The following is a 20,428-nucleotide window of genomic DNA, read 5'->3' on the forward strand; positions in this document are numbered from 1 at the left end:
GAATCTTAATGAAACCCTCATATGGTAAAAAAGCTCACCCACCACCCCCCGGGACTAAAGAGGTTAATTTCACAAGCGTGAGGAAGCTGCTTAAGTAATGGTGTTTGAAAAGATCTCCATTTCCCCATCGCTAAGCCAGAATAACTGGCCCTTGCGTAACAAGAACCCGATGAAGTGATAAGCCGTGACGAAAGAAACCTATCTTCCCCAGTCTAAGCCTGGATTTCCCGGCACTGACACTGCCAAGTGACTGTAACCAGCGCTACCCGGGTACACTCTCAGGCACTCTGTGTACACAACAACGGCACCAAGCCCTACGTCTTGATTTGCATCATTAGCCCCTCCTACAAACACGTTACCTTCTAAGCACCTCCCGCCTTCCAGCTTCCTTCGGCTATACAGGCAGAGAGGCTACGTGATCTCTAGCCTGACGTCATCAGGGGCGTGGAGAGAAGTAGGCGTATTCGCAGCTGCCACTGAAGTAACGCGCTGACGCAGTAAATCCAGAAGCCGTCAGCTCTCTGAGGTGACTGTGCGCACTCTCGGCTACTGTCTCTCCCCCCACAGCGAGGTGGAAGCGCGGCGTGGGACGGACTATGTCCTTCCACGCGAGGCTTGTGGGTGCGTCACTTATTCAAGCGATGGACACCTTGCTGTGAGGTGTAAAGGGAGGGGAAAGAGTGAAGGTAACGGCGAATCCACGCACCTGGGGCAGTGTGGAGCGGTCCCCATCTCAGTCCCTACCCTCCCTGCACACCACACCGTTGCAGGATGGCTACCCAGCACCAGGTTACCACTGAAGCTATGGGCCCGGCTGACCTGGACCACCATCACTCCCTGGGGGGTGCGGAGGGCAAAGATCCTGAGCTGCTACTAACGAAGGGCAAGTTACTGAATGGCTGCGTCCCGCTATCCCATCAGGTGGCCGGCCATATGTATGGCAAGGATAAAGTTGGTGTGTATTGGCTCCCTTGGTCTGGGCTTCATACCTGCTGTGTGGGCTACAAGTGACCCACTGACTGTAACACAACACTAATTAGTGCTATTAATAATCTGTGCCCCATACTGGGGAGGAATAGAGATTTCAGTGTTCATTTTGTCAGTAGCTTTAACAAAAAAAATGCATATATCACCTTTAAAATGAATGTATTGCAGTCAGGAGACTTTTCCACTGGTTTCCATGGTGATTGCTCCACTTCTAGAACTTTGCTCTAGGATTGCGGTTTACGAATGTAGCTCATTTGTCCCATTTGTGCACCTAAATAAATCTTGTATAGAATCATGGCACTAAAATATGCCTTTTTTTTCTTCTTCATACTGATCTTTGTTTCTTGGGGTTTTTGTTTGTTTTCTTAAAAGGTGCTGATCTGCCTAATATAGTAAATATAACTTTTTTTTTCCTGGTAGATGTGTCATTCGAAACCTAATACCTAGAACTAGTTTAATGCCTAAAATCTGTCCAGAGATAATTTGTTACTTAATGGTTTGGTTGTCATGTGATGCTGCAAGCACTGAGAGGCTGTTGCCGTATAAGCGGAAAAAGGCAACGTGTCTGATTTCAGAGGAAAGAATAGAATGACAGTACAAGTAATATTATGTCCGTGGAACAGAACCTTTCTGGTGTGGTGTTTTATCTCCGATTACATAATTATTTAATATGCATGACGAATTACAGAATGTCGGCAGATTTTTTCTAGAGAAAAGTCAAAATAAAAGTGTAGCGTAATTGTTAAGAATCAGACCCCTCTGTACCGCTTCCTGCACACCGATAATATGCTGCGTGTAATTGCGAAATCCAAAACTACTGCTAAATTTATATTTTGTGTTCAAGCGCCAGATGTGGAACAGTTAGCAGAGACGGTCCCTTGGTTCCCATGGCAACTGCTCCATATTTCAAACTTTGCTCTTAATTCTTCTTTACATAGCGAGGGCCCGTTGGTATTTGCGTGGCTACCGTTGTGCTGTAGGGTGATCGTGTCGTACGTAGGCAGTTGGTTAAATAAAGCAAACCGTGCGTGGCTAGTATATTAACGAGAACCGGACATCGAGAAGGGTGCGTTTTTTTTTTAATACATTGTGCTTGGCACCTCTCTAGCAGATCTATAGATAAAATGATTTTTGCTGAGTTTTTCCGTTATTGCCAATGTTCTGCAATTACATTATGGCAACCTGGGCTGGGCTGTCGATCTCTATAGGGTTGGTAGAATTCTCTGTATGCGGATAGTATTCTTTTATAGAACAGAGAGAATTCTGGACCTTGTGTGCAATACCACTAACAATAACTAACAGGTTCGCTTTAAAATAACACTAAAATACACAGATATAAGAAGAAAAACTGTACCCATCGTTATACCGCCCGGTGCCAGTCAAGAAAATGCTCATGCAGGGTTTGGCACCTAAAAGTATAACTCTTCCTTGCTGTGGTGTTCTAACGTAATAATCATAAATGTGCTATAGGTTTATTTCATGGTAAACGTTTCATGTTCCATCGATTTGTTTACCAAACAATTACGCTGTATTAGGCTCTCTCCCCCTAATGTATCGGTTTGTCTTAGTCTGTCGATTCTTGTCTTGTGATACCCCTTGAATATATGTATTGTATTAAGCGCTGCGTAAACTGTTGACGCTATATAAATATAATAATAATAATAATAATAATACAAAGTAACTTGTTTTACTTGGCACTATTTGCGTGGTACTGTAACCTAGTGAGGCAGGGCAATTTTGAACGCAGGTAAAGGGCGGAAAGGCATACGTCTTCCTCTGTATGTCACAGCGGGGCTCCTGATGTTTTATTGAAATCATTTCGAGCGCCCTTTTTGTCATGGAGTAAGCTGGCACGACCCTGGTGATTAAAAGTGAAGCTTCCGTTTTGATGTTGGCCTTTTTATATTCTTCTAGGTTGGATTTGATTCATACGGGTCTCCTTTGGCGAGCCACTGGTGGGTTTTTAAGGTTTCATTTGGAATCTATAAAAGTAGGGATGCAATGAAAAGTAATGTATAGTGTAGTGATGCACTGGGATAAGGGATTGCTGATTCTTTATCAAAACCAAGTAATAGCCCCTGGCTATATGGTGCCAAGGCAATATGTGAATCCCTGGCAGCTTTGTGTGTTCCCATAGTCTTTGGGGGGCTGTTGGCCATTAAGCAGTACCAGCCCCCCTGGGCCAATGAGTGCTACTTATAAGTATGTATGTATGTTTTCTCTTCCTGATGTTTTGTTTTATTAGAATATGCACGTCACCCCTGTCCTCGTGATATTTTGTGCCGGTTGCGGCCCGTTGGAGAGCCTTGCTCCAAGAGGATTTTTATCTGTTCTCCAATAGATCAAGTGGAGGCAGTGTGTGCGAATGGGTTCTCAACTGGGTGAAAAGGTGGTTTATAGTTGAACACAATGAGTTCCCAATTAATTAAAAACATACATGTACATGTATGTAACCCACAATTGTTGGTAAGCTTGCCTTCTTGCAGATGTGTACAGCTTCATGAACTGTGTACATTCGTAACTACCAGGCAAGTTAGGATACTTGCTGCAATGGCAACATTTTGAACTTGATTTTTATCTAAAACTGAATATTTGCCGTCACTTTGTTGAACTTAATAAATAAATTAAAATCAGTTTAATGTGCTCCGTTCTGCATGACAGGTGCATTTTATGAAACGAAGAGCAATGATCATATAAAGGTTATTAGCCTTTAAATAATACAAACTATAGAGATATCTGATGAAACGGCCTGCTGTTCACATACTGCTTTTTGTATAAGGTGTTACATTTTAACACAAGCTTTATTTTAGTATCTATATGCCCTTATTTATTTATTTGTTTTTTTAAGGTATTTTGCAACATCCTGATGGGACGGTCCTTAAACAGCTACAACCACCACCACGAGGACCAAGGGAGCTCGATTTTTATAACCTGGTAGGTTTTTTATTAACTACGGTGGCAATAATAACCTTTTACAGCACTATACAATAGGCAAACAGGATATAACAAGTAATGCATCACATAATGAATGACAGAATCCGTGATCATACTGTCTATACATAACCTAGATATTACTGGTGCAAGGCTGGCACATCATATGAGTTGTGATTTACATGCCAAGCAAACATGTATGTTACTCTTGTCTGCCTGGTAAATGAATATCAGGCCCTTGTCTTTATTAAACGTTCCCAAGGAGTCCCTTTTCCAGAAGCACTGTTCAGATCTTTTGTTTGTGACTTTGGCATCTGTCCTGTTTCAGATGTGTCCGTGCCAATGCTTTGTACATGGTGTTGTAATGAAGTGTTTGGGGAAAAGTGCTCCCGAAGCCCTGTATTCACAGATATCTGGCCCTTTGAACAGGCTGTTAGTCCGATCATTTAAGCTATCTATCTTGTATTAAGTTCCTCATCTGATGATGCAGCTTTTTATCTTGGTGGTTGAGAAAATAGAGAACTTCAGGGTAATAAACTTTTGGTGTGCTAGTTCTGGCACGCTACTTGTTTTCCCTTATAAAAATAGCCTTTTATGCCAAATGATTACGCTGAGAGAGGAAGCACAGCAAATTGGTATTTTTTTTAATGGATAAATTTGGTTATTTTAAAATCAGCAAGTGTCTTCCCCTTTAGTTAGTCTCCCTTACCGGTGAACAGATAACGCCCTGTACTTTGGAGTCTCAGAACTGTATCAGAAATGTAATGATCTGAGCAAAGTCCAACTTCCTGGGATGGTGTCGGCCAATTATTTGCTACAAATGACAATACCCATATTCCAAATCTTTCGTGTTTTCTTTGTGTATTTATGATGGCGTATGAAGGAATTGTTGCAAGAAGTGAAATGTGATACTTACTGCTCATCTTTATTTAGGCTTTCTCAGAAGAGTGCGCTGACCATCATCTCATTGACCTGCAGAAATTTTTGCCAAAATATTTTGGCATCTGGTCACCGTCAGGCTCTTCCAATGGTACGTTGAGGGGTGCATGTTCTTCCTATAGCAAGAAAAAGAAATATAAAAACTTTAGGACGTATCTTAATTGCACACTGAATCTCTATGTAAAAGTGAATCCCTTTACTAAAATAGTTACAATCTGAAATTTTATTTTGTTTTGGGGGGAAGAAAATTGATTGGTTTCAGCCCTACACTTGATGCAGCTGTTGTATTGTCTGTCTTGTGACATATTCCCCATATCTTGGGGCACTGTGTCTTTATGGTTTAATTGCTTTATGACATGAGTTTTTCATGTAGCTTCATTGAAAACCATAATAATAAATATAACACAATACTAGTGCTAAAATGAGAACTGGGCAAATGTTGCAATGCAATATAAAAAATACTGTAATAAGCAGGTTCCCTGTGCGTCTGTTCCTTGTTTCTCAGTCAAGAATTGAGCTGATCCTAGGCTATCAACAAACAAATCCCTGGCTCTTCTGTTTTTAAATAGAGCTTAAGCAGAATTCCCACTGGAAAAAATATTTATCTCCCAGAGCATAAAGTAGTGCTGGATGCGGTAAAGTGGTCTAGTGTTGGAAAAACCTGAGTTGACAATGCCTCCTACATAGGCTTTTAGTCAAAGGGCTCATTGTTAAGCACCCAGCCTTTCTGTTGCTCACCATAGGCAGTATGATAAGGAGTCGGGGTGTTTGTCTAGTAGATCGGACTAAGATAACAAAAGTGCTAAAACACATACAAATCACTAATACACGACTGCCTTAAAACAGTATGAGAAAACTAGAATGGACTTTGTTTCTTAGCCAGAGTTCCCCTTTAGTTATAGCTTGTTGTTAATTATATCATATCAGTGCAAACATGACACTTTTTATCCCTTTGTGGAAAGTACGCTGTGCACGTTTTGGTGATCTTGGTTTCCTTTGTGTCTTTACAACAAGCTATCTAATAAAGGTTTTAAAATTTAGACAGATCTACTCTATAGATATAAATGTATTGGTTTTTATGTATATTTCTTTTTAACAGATCTGTATTTAAAACTGGAAGATATAACACACAAATTTATTAAACCATGTATTATGGATGTTAAAATTGGCCAGAAGAGCTACGATCCATATGCATCTGCTGAAAAGATCCAGCAGCAGATAAGCAAGTACCCACTGATGGAAGAGATTGGATTCCTGGTACTTGGCATGAGGGTAAGTGCTATAGCTTTGTAACTTCGCAAGTCTAACACATTTCGTTTTGTCTCAACTATCCAGTTGTAATAAATAGAATGATTTATGGTTAGTTTGTGACCATAGATAGAATAGTGGGTTGCTGTCTGTCATTCTCGTATTTATTAGTTTATGAAAGAGTGCTAGGTGGTTTATCTAATCTTCTCCCACAACAAACGGCACAGACCAAATGCAGGAAGGCTGGCTGAGTTTATGGCTCACCCAATGCCATGCATGTTCACGAAACCCTTGCTTAAAGGTTATGAGCTGTAAGCGAGGTCACGATGCCCCTGTGTAAGGGGGCTGTTCAGCCAACTGCCCTGCACCCAGCCTTCAGCCACAAGCCGTGTTGCCTCATTAAGAACATCACACTGACGGTTTGCACTCCAGCATTTAAGAAGTTAACCTCACGTGACTAAGGCAGAGGTTAGGGTCACTGCTGTGTGCAAGGTATTTTGTTCTTTACAATGTAACTGTTACATTCTGTCTTTCTGTCTGCCTCCAGTTCTCCATACAGGCACTGTTACAGTTTATCTGCTGTCAGTAGAAACAAGGTTGTTGGAATACAGCTAATGCCCGAAAAGAAAAAAAAAAAAAAAAAAAAAAAAACACGCTTTAGACACAGTCAGGGAACTCAACTGGCTTACTTCTCAAAAAGTCAGACCATCAAATAAAGGCCTCTTGGTGTAGATGTAAGGGGCCAAGTGTTCGATTAATGAGTTTCTCCTCTGACTACGTTCTTGACCAGGCCTAGGGCAGTGCCGCATATGTATATGATCACTTAGCCGGGGCTAGGTGAAACTTGGAACTTCTTGACCATTCATGAACTCCACATGGAGAGCCAACCCAAGCCTTTCCCTCAGTTTGCATGAAAAATCATGGTTTAGTGAAATCACCTCTACCATGGTGATAAGTTTAAGGATATGGTTGCTCGTACTCTGTCTTCCCATTTGTTCTGTATTCGGCAGTTTGTGTAAATGCTGTATACAGCTAAGATTATCTCTGTACCGGTCGGGTCATGTAAGAGGCCCTTCCCTCGTAGCCGCTGAGTAACTTGCTGGCTATCTGTGGTTACCATCTGTTTATGCAGACTGCACAGTGCTGTCTGACAACATGTTGAATTGCAGGCTAGCCCTGCGCTGAATTGGGTTAAACGTTGGGATTACGAGACATTATCCCTTATACAAAGCTTTCACACCTACTGTTCTAAATCCTGATTTGGCAGTTGGAACAGAGTCAAACATAATAGGCCTGCAGGGAACTAATTTTTTTATTTTTTGTGCAGAAAATGTAAGAGCCTTTGGATGAGTCGGTGCTTATATATTCTTTTTCTTTTTTTGTTGCAGGCTGTATGTATATAACCTTTGTCTTCACTTATTCATTTATTATATTCTGTACTCAAAAGTGTAACTTTCATCCGAACCAAATAGATTTCAATGCCTTGTATACGCGCTGTACTTTTAAAAAGTATAGTTTTGCGTGAGTGGTGGCAGGTGGTTTCTGTGAACTCCCAGTGCCCCTATATTACAGGGAACTGTCCATGCAATGAAGGTCAACGACAGACATTCTCAGAAACGTATTTGTCAAAAAGTATGTTGCAAGCGCTTGTCATCTGCCATTGTGTAAAGATCAGCGTTGCCGAGAAACGTAGGAATAAACACCATGTACACTGTAAGTCTCCTAGAAATAAATGCCGTGTAAAAAAAAAACAAAAAAAAAAAAACAACCCGAGTATATAGTAAGGCAGATGTTTAACCATTATTAACACCAGTAACCTTTAGCCTTTCTTTATCTGCTGCTCACAGAACTCTTTTCTTTTCCTCTCAAAGATTTATTACACATAAGACACTGTGTCCTTTGTTCCACTAGTGTAAATGCAACCAAGGATTTTTTATTTTGTTTTTGCTGCTTTTTAAAAGGGTGGATATTACGGTAATCAGTATACCTGCTTTGGAGGGGTGTCACTGATGGCACCAGCCCACCTTGCCAGAAAAAGCCAAACAGACTTCCACATCCATGGGCCGATTGGGGCAGGCGGGGGGTGTATCAGAGGATTTCTCAAATGGCTGCTAATGCCAGCCACAAGGGATTGTCCCATGAAAACCAGGGCTGTTGGGAGGTATAGTACACAGCCTAATCTTTGTAAACTAAAATTAAAAAAATGTGGTTAAAACAATAACACCAGTAATACTGGTTATTTAATAAGGTTTATGGCTGATAGACTGGTAGTAGATGGCCGTTAGGTTGTGGCTACGCACACTTTTTTTTGCCTAGACTTATTGTTACTAAGTTGTCCTTCAGCATGTCTGTAGGGAAAGGATAGCTTTTCCTCTTTCTGACCTTCAGATGATGAAAAATCTGTTGAATTTTGGGGAGGTGCAGGGTGAATCCTTTTTTAATCCGGAGAAGTTGATAGGCTAGTTAGAGCTGTGAGTTCTACCCTCAATTTGCAGGATAAACTAGAGGATGCTAAGATAGATCTATGTAAAACCGTGCTTTCCTGAGGAAAGACTATCCATGTGATGATAACCCTCTAAGGCTGAGGACACATCAGGGGGGTATGTTTTGAGCTTGGGAGGGGGCACTGGTGGATTCCTGGGGGGGACTCCCTACCGGCCTGCCCAGTCCCCTCTTATGTCTGTTTAAAAAAATAAATAAATAAATGGCTGTGCACTCAACTCCCAGGAAGGTGGGTGCTAGCAGGAAAAAAGGGACTTTCTTTTTTTTCTTCCCTCTTATGACTAGACTCCCATGAACTAGCCGGCAATAGAGGCTCTACAAGCCAGGAATGTGCCTGACCGGGACCTAGCCACAAATTCGTGGAACTGTACGGTGGCTAGGAACTGTGGCGATGCCCGCTGACAATTATTGAGGAAAGATATAGCGGTTCTTGTTGAGCATAATAGTGAAGCCTTCCTAGGTAAAAGGGTACCCTTGAGGTCCTAACAACTCCTTTTTGGGGCCCTAAGTTTCAAGAATCATCGAAACGTCGGCCTAGAGAGACAGACATGTGCCTTTCTTCCACTCCAGGGAATGGTTTAGACCTTAAGCCCAAATATGATAGGTCAGAACATTCCACTTTATGATGTGGAAGGGCTACTGCTCTTTTTCTCCTGGCCTGGCAAGGAACTCACGTTGGATCCCCAGGACTTGCAGATTTCTGTTCTGGATATGTTTCTCTCGGTTGATTTTTAGATTTGCAATTGGTCGCTATCTTCCTTATCAATTCATGATGGCGTCCTTATAGTGTGCCTTGGAGATTCTGTCACTAGGGGACTCGCTTGCCACCCTGAATTTGCAAGACTCCTACCTCAACATTCTCATCAGCAGTTCCAATGTTTGGTCCTCCCTTTTTCAAAGATGATCCTACATCTTCAAATCACTTCTCTTCCATTTAGCCTTGCTTTTGGTCCATAGACTTTCATGAATATTTCATGACTTGCCTCTGGTGGCAGGAAAGCATGTTCTTAAAGATCCCATTACCAGGGTACTGAAATTGAGAGCTGATTTGGTTGACCAGTCTATTTTTGCCAGAGACTGTCTTTCTGGACATAATCATAGTTACTTTACTATGCTCTACTTTCCTTTCATCAGACAAGATTCAGTGTTTGATTAGGGGTCTTCTACACTCCAGTTCAGTGCCCATTCATCAGATTATGATCCTTCATTGCCTGCAAACTAACAGTTCCTTGAGCTCTGTACAGAGTGCTGCAGGAGCAAATTCAGAATTGGGTAGTCACCACCACGGATGCAACTCTTACCGAGACAGGGTAGAGTCTTTTATCCCAACTCAAGTTTTCCTGAAATTGACGGCTTGAATGTTGAGTGGAGATTACTAATTTGTTATTGTCTTTCTTTCAGTGTTAAGACCTTTCTACAGAGCTGTAAGAAATTTATATTAAGGATGCCAAAGTCTTTTCTTCATGGTGTCAATGATTATGTCCAGATTTGGGATTTTTTTCCCTAGGAGAGATTTTCTAAAGGTGTCTCGCTTGTGTTTAAGGAGCATAGTCTAACTGGTCATCCTTGGGTCCAGCATTTCCTTCTAGTGACCTCCAGAGTTTGTTCTTGGAGGTTTCTGAGATTTCCTGCCTGTGGAAACCTTTACAAGACGTCTCCCTCGGGTTTTCTCCCCTAGAAGATGGTTTTTTGGGTCACCTTTACTTCAGCTACAGTAGTTGTCAAAAAGCCCCTGGCTCTTTGCATGTCCCAGCAATTTGAGGTTTCCTGAAGATGGTCTACCCCTGGACTTTAGACTCAAGGTAGTGTCCTAATTTCATCTGAATCGATATATTTATTTGCCCAAGGAAAACAAGTTCCCAGGTAAGGAACTCAAGCTTGGTGTTCAATACCTGCAGTTGTAACATGGGATATTTCCCATAATGCTGGGCTTGTGTATTATAATATGTTCTTCGCAGGCTAAGCCAAGTTCTGAGTGACAACAAAAGATTGATGATTCTCTCAGTTGAGGGGTGTGGTTGTGTTCGTTCTCCAGTGCCTTACTATATCTAAGATCTTTTTGTTTTGCCCCTGGTTAGCAGTTCCTGACTTGTGAGCTCAAACGGTTTGAAGCTCTGGTAAACAAACTATTGAGCTCCTATATTCATTCTCTGACAAACACAGAGGTTTATTTACCAAAGGGAGAACTGACTTCATTAAATGTTATTAAGGTCCAACCCCTGTGAGTTCCTGCTTCAGGAACAGCTTTGCGTTTCTTGCAGTGACATATTCTGGCTTTTAGGACGATTTCTGATCTCCCAGATGCAACCTCCATAAGCTGCCGTAAAACATGCTACAAGACTTTTAACTACCAGAGCCTTGAGATGTGACAGTGGACGGTCGCCGTGGATGGTAAATGCTCCTCTGAGGCCTTGTTGAATCATTGAGATTTCTTCAGTTTCCTCGCCCATTACATTTTACATAGTACAGGGCCACCACAGTTGTTCACTCTTGCTGGAGGAACTTGCTAGTGTTGGCCCTTCATAATGAAGATATGGAGTTGAAATTATAGCTCTCCTTTTTAATAAAGCCCAAAGTGAGGTAGTAGTGAAGTGCTGTCATGTTGAGAGGGTTATTCGGCCTTTTTGTATTCTTTTCCTTAATATGAAATATATTAGTAAACAGATTAAATACATCAAAATAATTACGTCCGATAAACCTAAATGAAATAGTTGAATAATTGATCTGTACCTTTTAATCATGAAGGCTTTTTTTTGTTTTGTTTTTTTCATAGCCTTTCCTTTTAAAAGTAAATATTGACTAGGAATCATTAGAATATGCCATAAACCATTATCTGTATAATCCTCGTATATATAAAACTTTGTACATGAGTGTCCCCTTTGGCTTCATTGCTTTATGACATCTTGCATTAAACTGTAGAGCTGTAAAAACACTTGGTTATGTTTGGAAGAGCGATCTGCACGTAACCTAGATTCTGAGAATCCTATGTAATTTGTTCAGTGCGAAGCACCAGTGTTTAAACAGAACGGCAGCTGAGCCATAAGCCTAGATAAACATTATGGTATTAAGAGCAGCCTCAGACGTTTAATAAAGCTTCATGAAGCCATTTAGAGGCTCGGTGTGAAAATGTCATGCGTTTTCAAATGCTAAAACAAATCTGGAGATGATTTTAGATTTTTTTTTTTTTTTTTTTATTAATTTAAAAGCATGAATACTTGCATACTAGATATTATCACAAACTTTCATTTATGTGTTAGTAGGGAAATATATTCCACGCTGATGACTTGTTTAAGGGAATGGTCGTGTGTTCCAGTATTTTTTGTATGTATATAATTTTATATAGTGCCTTCGTATTCTTTAGCCCAGTAGAAATGTCCTTGGTCCTGTACGGTTTATTAGTATAAGAGGCATTAATAAGAGCAGTCTTAAATCAGCCATACAGACATTATGATTGGGTGTAATAGGTACACTTTCCTTAGGAAAGAGAGTCCCTACCCCTTAGAGTCTACGGTCTATTCTATGTAGATTTTGTGTTTTCCTTATTTAACAACCTCCAGTCTATTTTCACTTAGTTTCCAATTGGCCTGTGGACATACAGTATCACATTCATAGTAATCGGGGGCGACCTGGCCCAAAAACTCTTTTTAAGAAGAACAAGGCAGGAACATGTCATGGTACCACGTGATGCCATGGTAAAAGTAAAGTAAATGGGTAAGGGAGAGAGTAGGAGTGAGGGCAAGCACGATAAGGTGTGTGTGTCTCAGTTTGTATGTTTGTTTTTTTGCGTGTGTAAATGTGTGTCCCGGTGCAATGTGCCGATGGGGCCACTTCTTGGCCTTACCTGCCCTCCTTTCACAGTAACTCATCTGTGGAGGTGGGACCGCAGGTGCAGGTATGTAAAATGACACTGCTTGTTTAGCATAATTAAAGAGGTCATTGTTGGTTAATGTAAGAAATGGCATTTGGTCACATGCGATCTTACAAATAAAATATTTAGATGATTTGTCTCTCTTTTTTTTTTTTTTTTGTTATCTCTCTTCCAGCATTGTTGTCACAAATGGCAATTTCTCAAGCTATTGGAAATAGAGATTTCCATTTTTATGCCGAACACTGTGCTATAGCGTTACTTTTAAGTCTTCATTTATTTTTTGTATGCAATGTTTTATGATTTATGGTCTTCTACACAATCTATTTTAATACTGTAATTTTAAAACTTCAGACTTTACACCTGTTTTTTGGTTATACCTTCCCTGTTCTGTCATAGGAGAGGAGGATTAATTTAAACTAGTTTAGTTGCTGTGGGATAAAGTGTTATCAAATTTTCTTAATTAACCTTGTACACCTTGTTTATTTTTTTTTGTTTGTTACTAAACATGTATCTGGCAAACTTAATATATGACTAGTCATAGCTTAATTGCATTTAAATAAATTGCATAATGTGTGCTCTTTTAAGCTCAGTGGGCCATCTTTGTACCTCCTCTAGAGGGCACTCTGGGCCGAGATACTTTATTAGATATTTGACTGAATCTTTAGTTGTTGTTAGTATTAGTTACTAATTGCTTTGGGTACTTCTTACTGATTAGCCCATCGTATAACAATCTGACGTGCCTTCAAATAAGGCACTTTTTGGCAACATTTGTTTCAGACAATGTTGCAGTGTGTATATCTTGTTTTCTCCATTTTCTAAAACTGTTTTTTTGTTTTTGTAGGTTTATCATGCCCATTCCAACAGCTATGAAACGAAAAACCAGCACTACGGAAGAAGCTTAACAAAGGAAACCTTAAAACATGGTAAGCTGCATCTGACTTCCAAAGAAAGTATTGTTACCTGACAAATAATGTCTGAACAATACCTAGGTCTGCAGTTCATATATTTATAATAAGGAGCGTATTAACAATGGAGCCCCTGGTGGCAAGGCCCCTCCATTTGCTGCTTAATTGTATCTGTATAATTTATGTATCTGCCCGCATTGCACAGCATGCATACAGTCCTACTTGTGTTGGGTCACGTGGGAGCCGTCTCCTTCTGCAGGTGGATTTGCAGAGAGACAGACTGACTCCATTATGTGCATCGGTGATGGCAGAGTCTGTTTCCTATCATGTGATCATGTGTCATGATCAGCCTGTGACAAGTTTTTTTTTTTTTTTTTTTTTTTTTTTTGCCACACGTTGCAGTCAGTAAGTCGGGGGAGAAAATTAAGACGAGCATCATGGCTACTCTGTGAGGATCAGCAGTCTAGCTACAGGAAGAGAGATACTCTGTACTTCTGAATCTGTGTTTATGCCACTTGCTGTGCGTGCGCGTTTATGTGGGGATATCTCTAGGAATTCATAAGCTTGGGTTTATTGTACATGTTTCTGTAAGTCCAATTGGTAGTTACAGTGTTGCGGAATATGATGGATTTATATAACACAATTAAACCTTAACGACCAATGATGTGCCAGGCACAACACGCAAACGGTCAGTTAACGACCAGTGATGTACCTGGCCCGTTTTTAAGAGTTCAATCATCAATCACCTTCTAAGCTTCAATGGTGTTGCCGAAATGCCTTGATAGAGAGACCTTTACCGACACCAAACACTCCAGAGCGCAGTCACAACCGCCACTTCGAGAGATTTTGCCACTCCCAAGAACTCTGGATCTGCTTGCAGGTTGAAAACAGATACTACATTCAACCATGCAAGTCAATGGAGCCAGGCTTTCTAATCAGTGTGATTGGTTTGTTGGGGTGGTGGTTGGAGCGCACTTCCCAAATGTGTCCTTTTACCCCACATGCATGGGTTTGGGGGCTATCACTGTACTGAAAAGATGTTGCTGAACACATATTGGGGTGTTGTGTGACCGTGACATATACCAGGTATTGTACATCCATACCTGAAGTACACTTTGTGTGATTAATAAAACCCCACAAAATAAATTACGAGCGCAACGTTTGACAAAGGGTGGCAGTAGAATTGGTGCATAGAAAGGGTTAAAATAGCAGTATTTGAAATACCTTGGGGTGTCTGGTTCAAAAATGTATGAATTGATTGGGTAAGTTGCATTGGCCAGCTTTAAGGATGTTCTAAAAAGCACATGGGGGCAGAATGACCAGATTTGGGGGGAAAAATGGCTTTGAAATAGCAAAACGCTACTTGTACTTATTGCCCGCTATTTTGAAGAAAAAAAGGAAAACTTTTTTTTTTTTTTTTTTTACATGAGTAAAAGATTTTTCAAATAGGAGTGAGATTTTTGTTTTCTTACATTTTTCATCTTTTTTTTTTTTCTCTATAGGAAATTAGATAATATGATCAAAAACATAGTATCTTAAGAAAGCCCTTCTTGTCTTGGAAAGAAAACAATCTGTAACTTGTGTGGCTACAAAATGGGACAGGAGGAAAATATAGCTAAACACGCGCACCGGAAAAGTGTTAAAACGGCCTTAGTCACAAAGGGTACAACCCCCCCGGTCCTTAAGGGGTTAATAACGTCTGTGTTTATGCATGTGCTTTGTCTTTGTGCATGTCCGTATATCCATCTATAACACAGAATATGTGAGAAAAGAGGCATAATCTCCAAGGGCTCTTCAATCACGCATCGGAACTATAGACATGAGAGGTGGCTTGGAACAGTTCACCATCAGAGTTTGAGAGCAGACTCCTCTTTCTCAGCAATTTCGATATTTAAGTCACTTGCTCTCTTGGGCATCTTATGTTATCGTTATTTTATTAAGCACTCAGGTGGCAGCTGTCTGTTAAATGTATAATGTGTTTTAATTTTATTTTCACCCTTCCACAGGTATCTCAAAGTTCTTTCATAACGGGACTTCGCTGAGGAAAGATATAGTGGCCCATTGCATTGAGAAGGTCCAGAGCATTTTGGAATGGTTTGAAAACCAGGAAAACTTTCATTTTTATGCAAGTTCGCTACTATTTGTATATGAGGGGTACTTTCCACAAACCACTAAAAGATTAATTGATGGAACCATAGTGGACAAAAGAGTAGTTCTTGGCGGACAGTTTATGGATGGCGAGTTGCTAGAGTGCAACAACAATGTTCATGTGTTAAGCTCTATGGAAAATGGGAAGACAGAGGCGTCCGTTGAGAAAAACATGTCTAGGATGTATCTACTTCATAAGAACGTCTGTTCGAAGCGAAATTATAGCCAAATTTCTCCAGGGGTTGAAAGCATGGATCAGGGCGGCATAAGGAAAAGTAACAGTATTTCTCAAGAGCATAGGAACGGAAACCTTCTGTCCAAACTGGAAAGTGTATTTTGCCATGTTCCTGCGGAGACGAAAGAGCGTACGGATGTACGGATGATTGATTTTGCTCATGTTTTTCCAAGCGACAAAAAAGATGCAGGCTATATTTATGGACTCAAGAATTTGATTGCTGTATTGCAGAGTATTTTAAATGACTGACTTAACTCCTGTGATTGTAGGGCCAATGGCATGATAATCAAAACATACTGTCAGGAATATTTGCACTCGTTACTGTGGTAAACTGGATTTTTATTGTGATTCTGTATCCTATTCTGACATATTGATAGAAAGGTGTATCCTTCTTTTATAATAATACTCAGGAAAATTGAAGTGGTATGTAGAATAACTGAAAATCAATGAAAGAATTGCTTTGCTTTACTAGTCGAATGAAGTGGTTACTATTGTGCTAGAGCGAGGGATCGTTCAGATACCCCTTGGATTAAATCGAGCCAACCTTTATTGGGACCATACACATCAAAGGAACCAGTCATTTACCTGTGTATCGATGACTTTCAGTTTTTATGAAAGAAACGTTCTGCCTTAAATATTGCTGCAAGATATGATTTTCTTGCGGATAGTACAAGGAGGCACATGAGTTGCTGCTTAAAGGGGACTTAAATAATTTGATGTTGATCAAATTGATGTAAACACAATTTTAATACTGAGCCACACACTTTTTTTATTATTAATTCCTGAACATTTTGGTTGCTCTTGATCTTGTTTACAAACCTTCTCGAAAGACAACTGGAAAAATGCCAGAATAAAGGCATACGATCACACGGATACGTCTGTTTTAAGGATTTATTTTTTTAAGCTAGCAAGTCTGAAGGAGGAGAAGATCTGCATCTTCTAGGAAAACCTATTCTAGGTTCATATGGAATAATCTGTTTATGATGTAATACTGTACAACGCATTTCATATTGCCTCAAACAATTCATGCCGGCTAAATATAAAGACAAACATCAGATTAACAAAACATTTTAAATGCCTCTTCATCTTTTTTCTTTGTCAAATAAGTTCAATTGAATTCCAATGAGTAATGCATTTCAAACGCCCTCCAAAACATGCAAATTATTTTGTAGGAGGGTACTTAATGAAGGATATAATTAAATAGTAATTTACAATGCCATTGTGATGTGTGAAGATTAATATACATTGCACATACACACTTCTATTTTATTTTTTTAATTTAAGTTATGTGAAGTTGCTTTATGGAGGCTGACCTCCACAATGTAAATGGGCCAGGTGAAAAGATCAGAGATCTTGTAACTGGTCCTTGAGCAGCAGCATACTGGGGATCCTGTTTGTCCCGATAGTGATCTGACCCCCCCCTCCCCCAGTGTGTATATAATAATATATATATATATATATATATATATATATATATATATATATATATATATATATATATATATATATATATATATATTATACCCACCCAATGATTAATGCATATTAAATTATGTTAAGTACCTTTTTGTTACTGTGGGGGGAAAAAACCCTCCATCGTTCCAATTTTAATGCCGTTTTTTGCACCATGCCTAAGGGAGGCTAAATGGTAATTTTATGGGGTCAATCTGCTGTCATATGTATTACAGTGCATATGAAGCCTGCGGTGTCCCTTTAAACGTTTTTTATAACATGTTACAAATGATCTACTAGGCAGTTCTTATTATACGGTATTGTAGTAAGAAACTTCGTTCTCAAGTGCTAGGCTACATCCCTGCAATGGCTGAAATATTTGATTTCCCCTGTAAGGCTCTATTAGACCAGTTCAGTTTTCATGGAGTGTCGGATGACTAAGAGTTTATTGGTGAAACACAGTATTTCAGAAGAACGTTTGTATAACAAGCATTTTATTGCAAGTGATCATCTAGTTATTGAAAGAAAAAATTGTCCTGTTTCATAAGTTCCTTATTTCAGTAGTGTCGGCTAAGTTTTTTTTACCATAGATGGCAATCATGGTTTCCTAGAAGAAATTACACAAAAATTATAAAAATGCAAATCCTTTGTTTCCTCCTTTTTAACAACTAGTAAAGTAATACTCCAATAAATGCATGGCTCTTCCATCTATTGGGGGGTGTATAATAAACATATGTACAATTAGAATATAACAGAGAACATAAAATATGGTAGTGATAGTTTATAGCATGTTCCAAAATTAAGGCTAACGAGAAGCCATGTTGATTCCCACAACTGTTCAGCCTTTTTTTGCCTTTCCCCCTTATTTGTTTTAAGAATTTAATATAAATCATGTATGGTGGAATCTTTCCAGCATTACTTGGAACAAGATGAGGTCCTTGTTTATCTGAAACACACACTAGACTTGTTTGCAAATACTTTGGAAGCATTCTTACCAAAAATATTAATGCCTTAAAAAGGCATGAGCGATTTTTGCATATAACTTCCAATCCATACGAATCGGCTGCATAATTCACTATATTTAAATAAATCAAAACAATTATCTATGTTGGCAGAAATATATTTAATTTATATTAATGTGACATTATTTTCTTGCATAAATCAACAGCTACAAGATTGAAGTAATGGAGTTGAAGAATATAATGTTATACCATGTAGAAATAATATGTACTTTTGTATTTCTGATATACACTAGTCAATTTTAAGGCAGATGGTACCACTTGCTTTATAACATTAACTTTAACTTTTTAGCCTTTTTTATGTACAGAATTTGGCCCTTGCGTTTCTGTAGAATTGTAAGTTCTTAAATTACACGGTTGTGATTAATCATTTACTGTGTAGAATTTCTTTAAAAATTATATGTTTGCATAATTTGATATAAAATTGTGTGCACTCAGACACTTTAATTCTCTGGGACATGTGCTGGAAGTTGTATGAAAGATTAAAAAAAAAAATGTTCATAAAACTACAGTACTGAAATGTGTTGTGCTTGATGATAAAAAGAATGTATAATAAGTAGTGTAATGTTTTAATGTGATGAATAATTTTGTGATATATTAATCCTGGCTAATATTTGCCACCGGATGTATACAATAATACTATATAATCTGCTCATTGACAAATTATTTTTCAAAAGATTCTAATACACTAAATTTTGTAATGTGATATTTAGTTTTAAACATTGTATATTTGACATGCATTAATTGATATTAAAGTTGTTTTCTCAAAATGTTTCTGGGGAGTGTGGCCTATTTTTTTTTTATCTCATAAATAAGAAAAAAAGGCATTAAAAATATTGTGTGGCTGTCATTTTGACAATGGAAGATTTGTGTAGAAGTACATTTGTGGAACCTACTCGTGCTGAAGGGTAAAAAAAAATCTCGCTCTATATGTATAAACCAACTGAGCAATACAAAAAAAAAAAAAACGAAAAGATAACATAGTCCTTCATAACCTGGGGGTCCCAAGTAATGTCTGACTTTTACAAAACAGGATTTGAGAAAGCCTTACTGTATAAATGAATATATATACACAGTAAAAATTTAAATGGAAACTATATAGCACTGTGTCGACTCCCTAGAAGTGGGCACCCAGCCATGAGGTCTCCAAGGGCACAGCTCAACATGCTCGATTAGGTAAAAAAGAACCCTAGAGTGACAGCTAAAGGCTTCAAGGAGTCACTGGAACTGGTTAATATCTCTGTTCATGAGTCTGCCGTATGCAAAACAATCAACATGCATGTAGTCTGTTGCTGGGCACCATGGAGGAAGCCTTTGCTCTCCTATTTGAGCCAAAGAGCAGCATGACACGCCATAACATTACTGGGAAAACGTCTTGTGAACTGATGAAACCAAGGTGGTATTTTTCCAGGAATAATACACAGCGCTACGTATGGCGTAAAAGAAGGGCACCACATGAAAACATCATCCAAATGGTGAAATGTGTTGGAGCATGATTTAGGGCAACTTTGGTGCATTGGGGCCTGGGCAGTTTGCCATCATTGAGGGGGCAATGATTTCCCAAGTTTATCAAGGTTTCATACAGGATAATGTCAGGGGGGCTGTCTGCCAGCTGAAGCTCAGTAGAAGTTGGGTGATGCAGCAGGACAACGACCCTAAACATCGATGTAAATCCACTACAGAATGGTTTCAAAACAGAAAATGGAATATGGCTGAACTTAAGCAGTTCTGTAAGGAGGAATGGTCTCCTGAACATTGTGCAGGTCTGATCTGCAGCTACCGGAAGCGATTGTTTAAGGTTATTGCTTCTTACGGAGGTTTGACAAGTTATTAAATCTAAGGGTTCACCAACACTGTGAATGTTTAATGGTTAGGTTATCATTATTTTGTCTTATTACGTATATTTCTTCAATTTGTATTAATGGTTGTATATATGAAATTGAACTAACAAAGGATTAGCAACAACTGTTTAGCCGTTGTATAGCAGAATGTATCATAAATGTATCATCATTTATTTTCCACAGGTTAAAATTAGAACTTTAAAATTAATCTTTACATATCCAAGTTGTGCACAATAGATTGATAATGTGTGTCAAGTTATTGGTAATACAGATGAAAAATAACCATAAAGTATAAGGATAGGGATCAACACTCTGATACAAGTATGTAAATAAATCATGTCTTGTTTGTGGCA

General features: G+C 39.1%; 1 protein-coding gene across 1 annotated transcript; it reads left to right on the top strand.

Moving 5' to 3' along the window:
• Positions 1-512: 512 nt before the first annotated feature.
• Positions 513-17,183, top strand: IPMK (inositol polyphosphate multikinase). The gene is made up of 6 exons (XM_053450159.1): positions 513-955; positions 3,836-3,921; positions 4,852-4,948; positions 5,957-6,129; positions 13,317-13,398; positions 15,387-17,183. The coding sequence occupies exons 1-6, from the start codon at positions 772-774 to the stop codon at positions 16,010-16,012; spliced, it is 1,248 nt and encodes a 415-aa protein (XP_053306134.1). The 5' UTR covers positions 513-771; the 3' UTR covers positions 16,013-17,183.
• The last annotated feature ends 3,245 nt before the right edge of the window (positions 17,184-20,428 follow it).

This window comes from Spea bombifrons, chromosome 11, assembly GCF_027358695.1.
Source record: "Spea bombifrons isolate aSpeBom1 chromosome 11, aSpeBom1.2.pri, whole genome shotgun sequence".
Taxonomy (NCBI): domain Eukaryota; kingdom Metazoa; phylum Chordata; class Amphibia; order Anura; family Pelobatidae; genus Spea; species Spea bombifrons.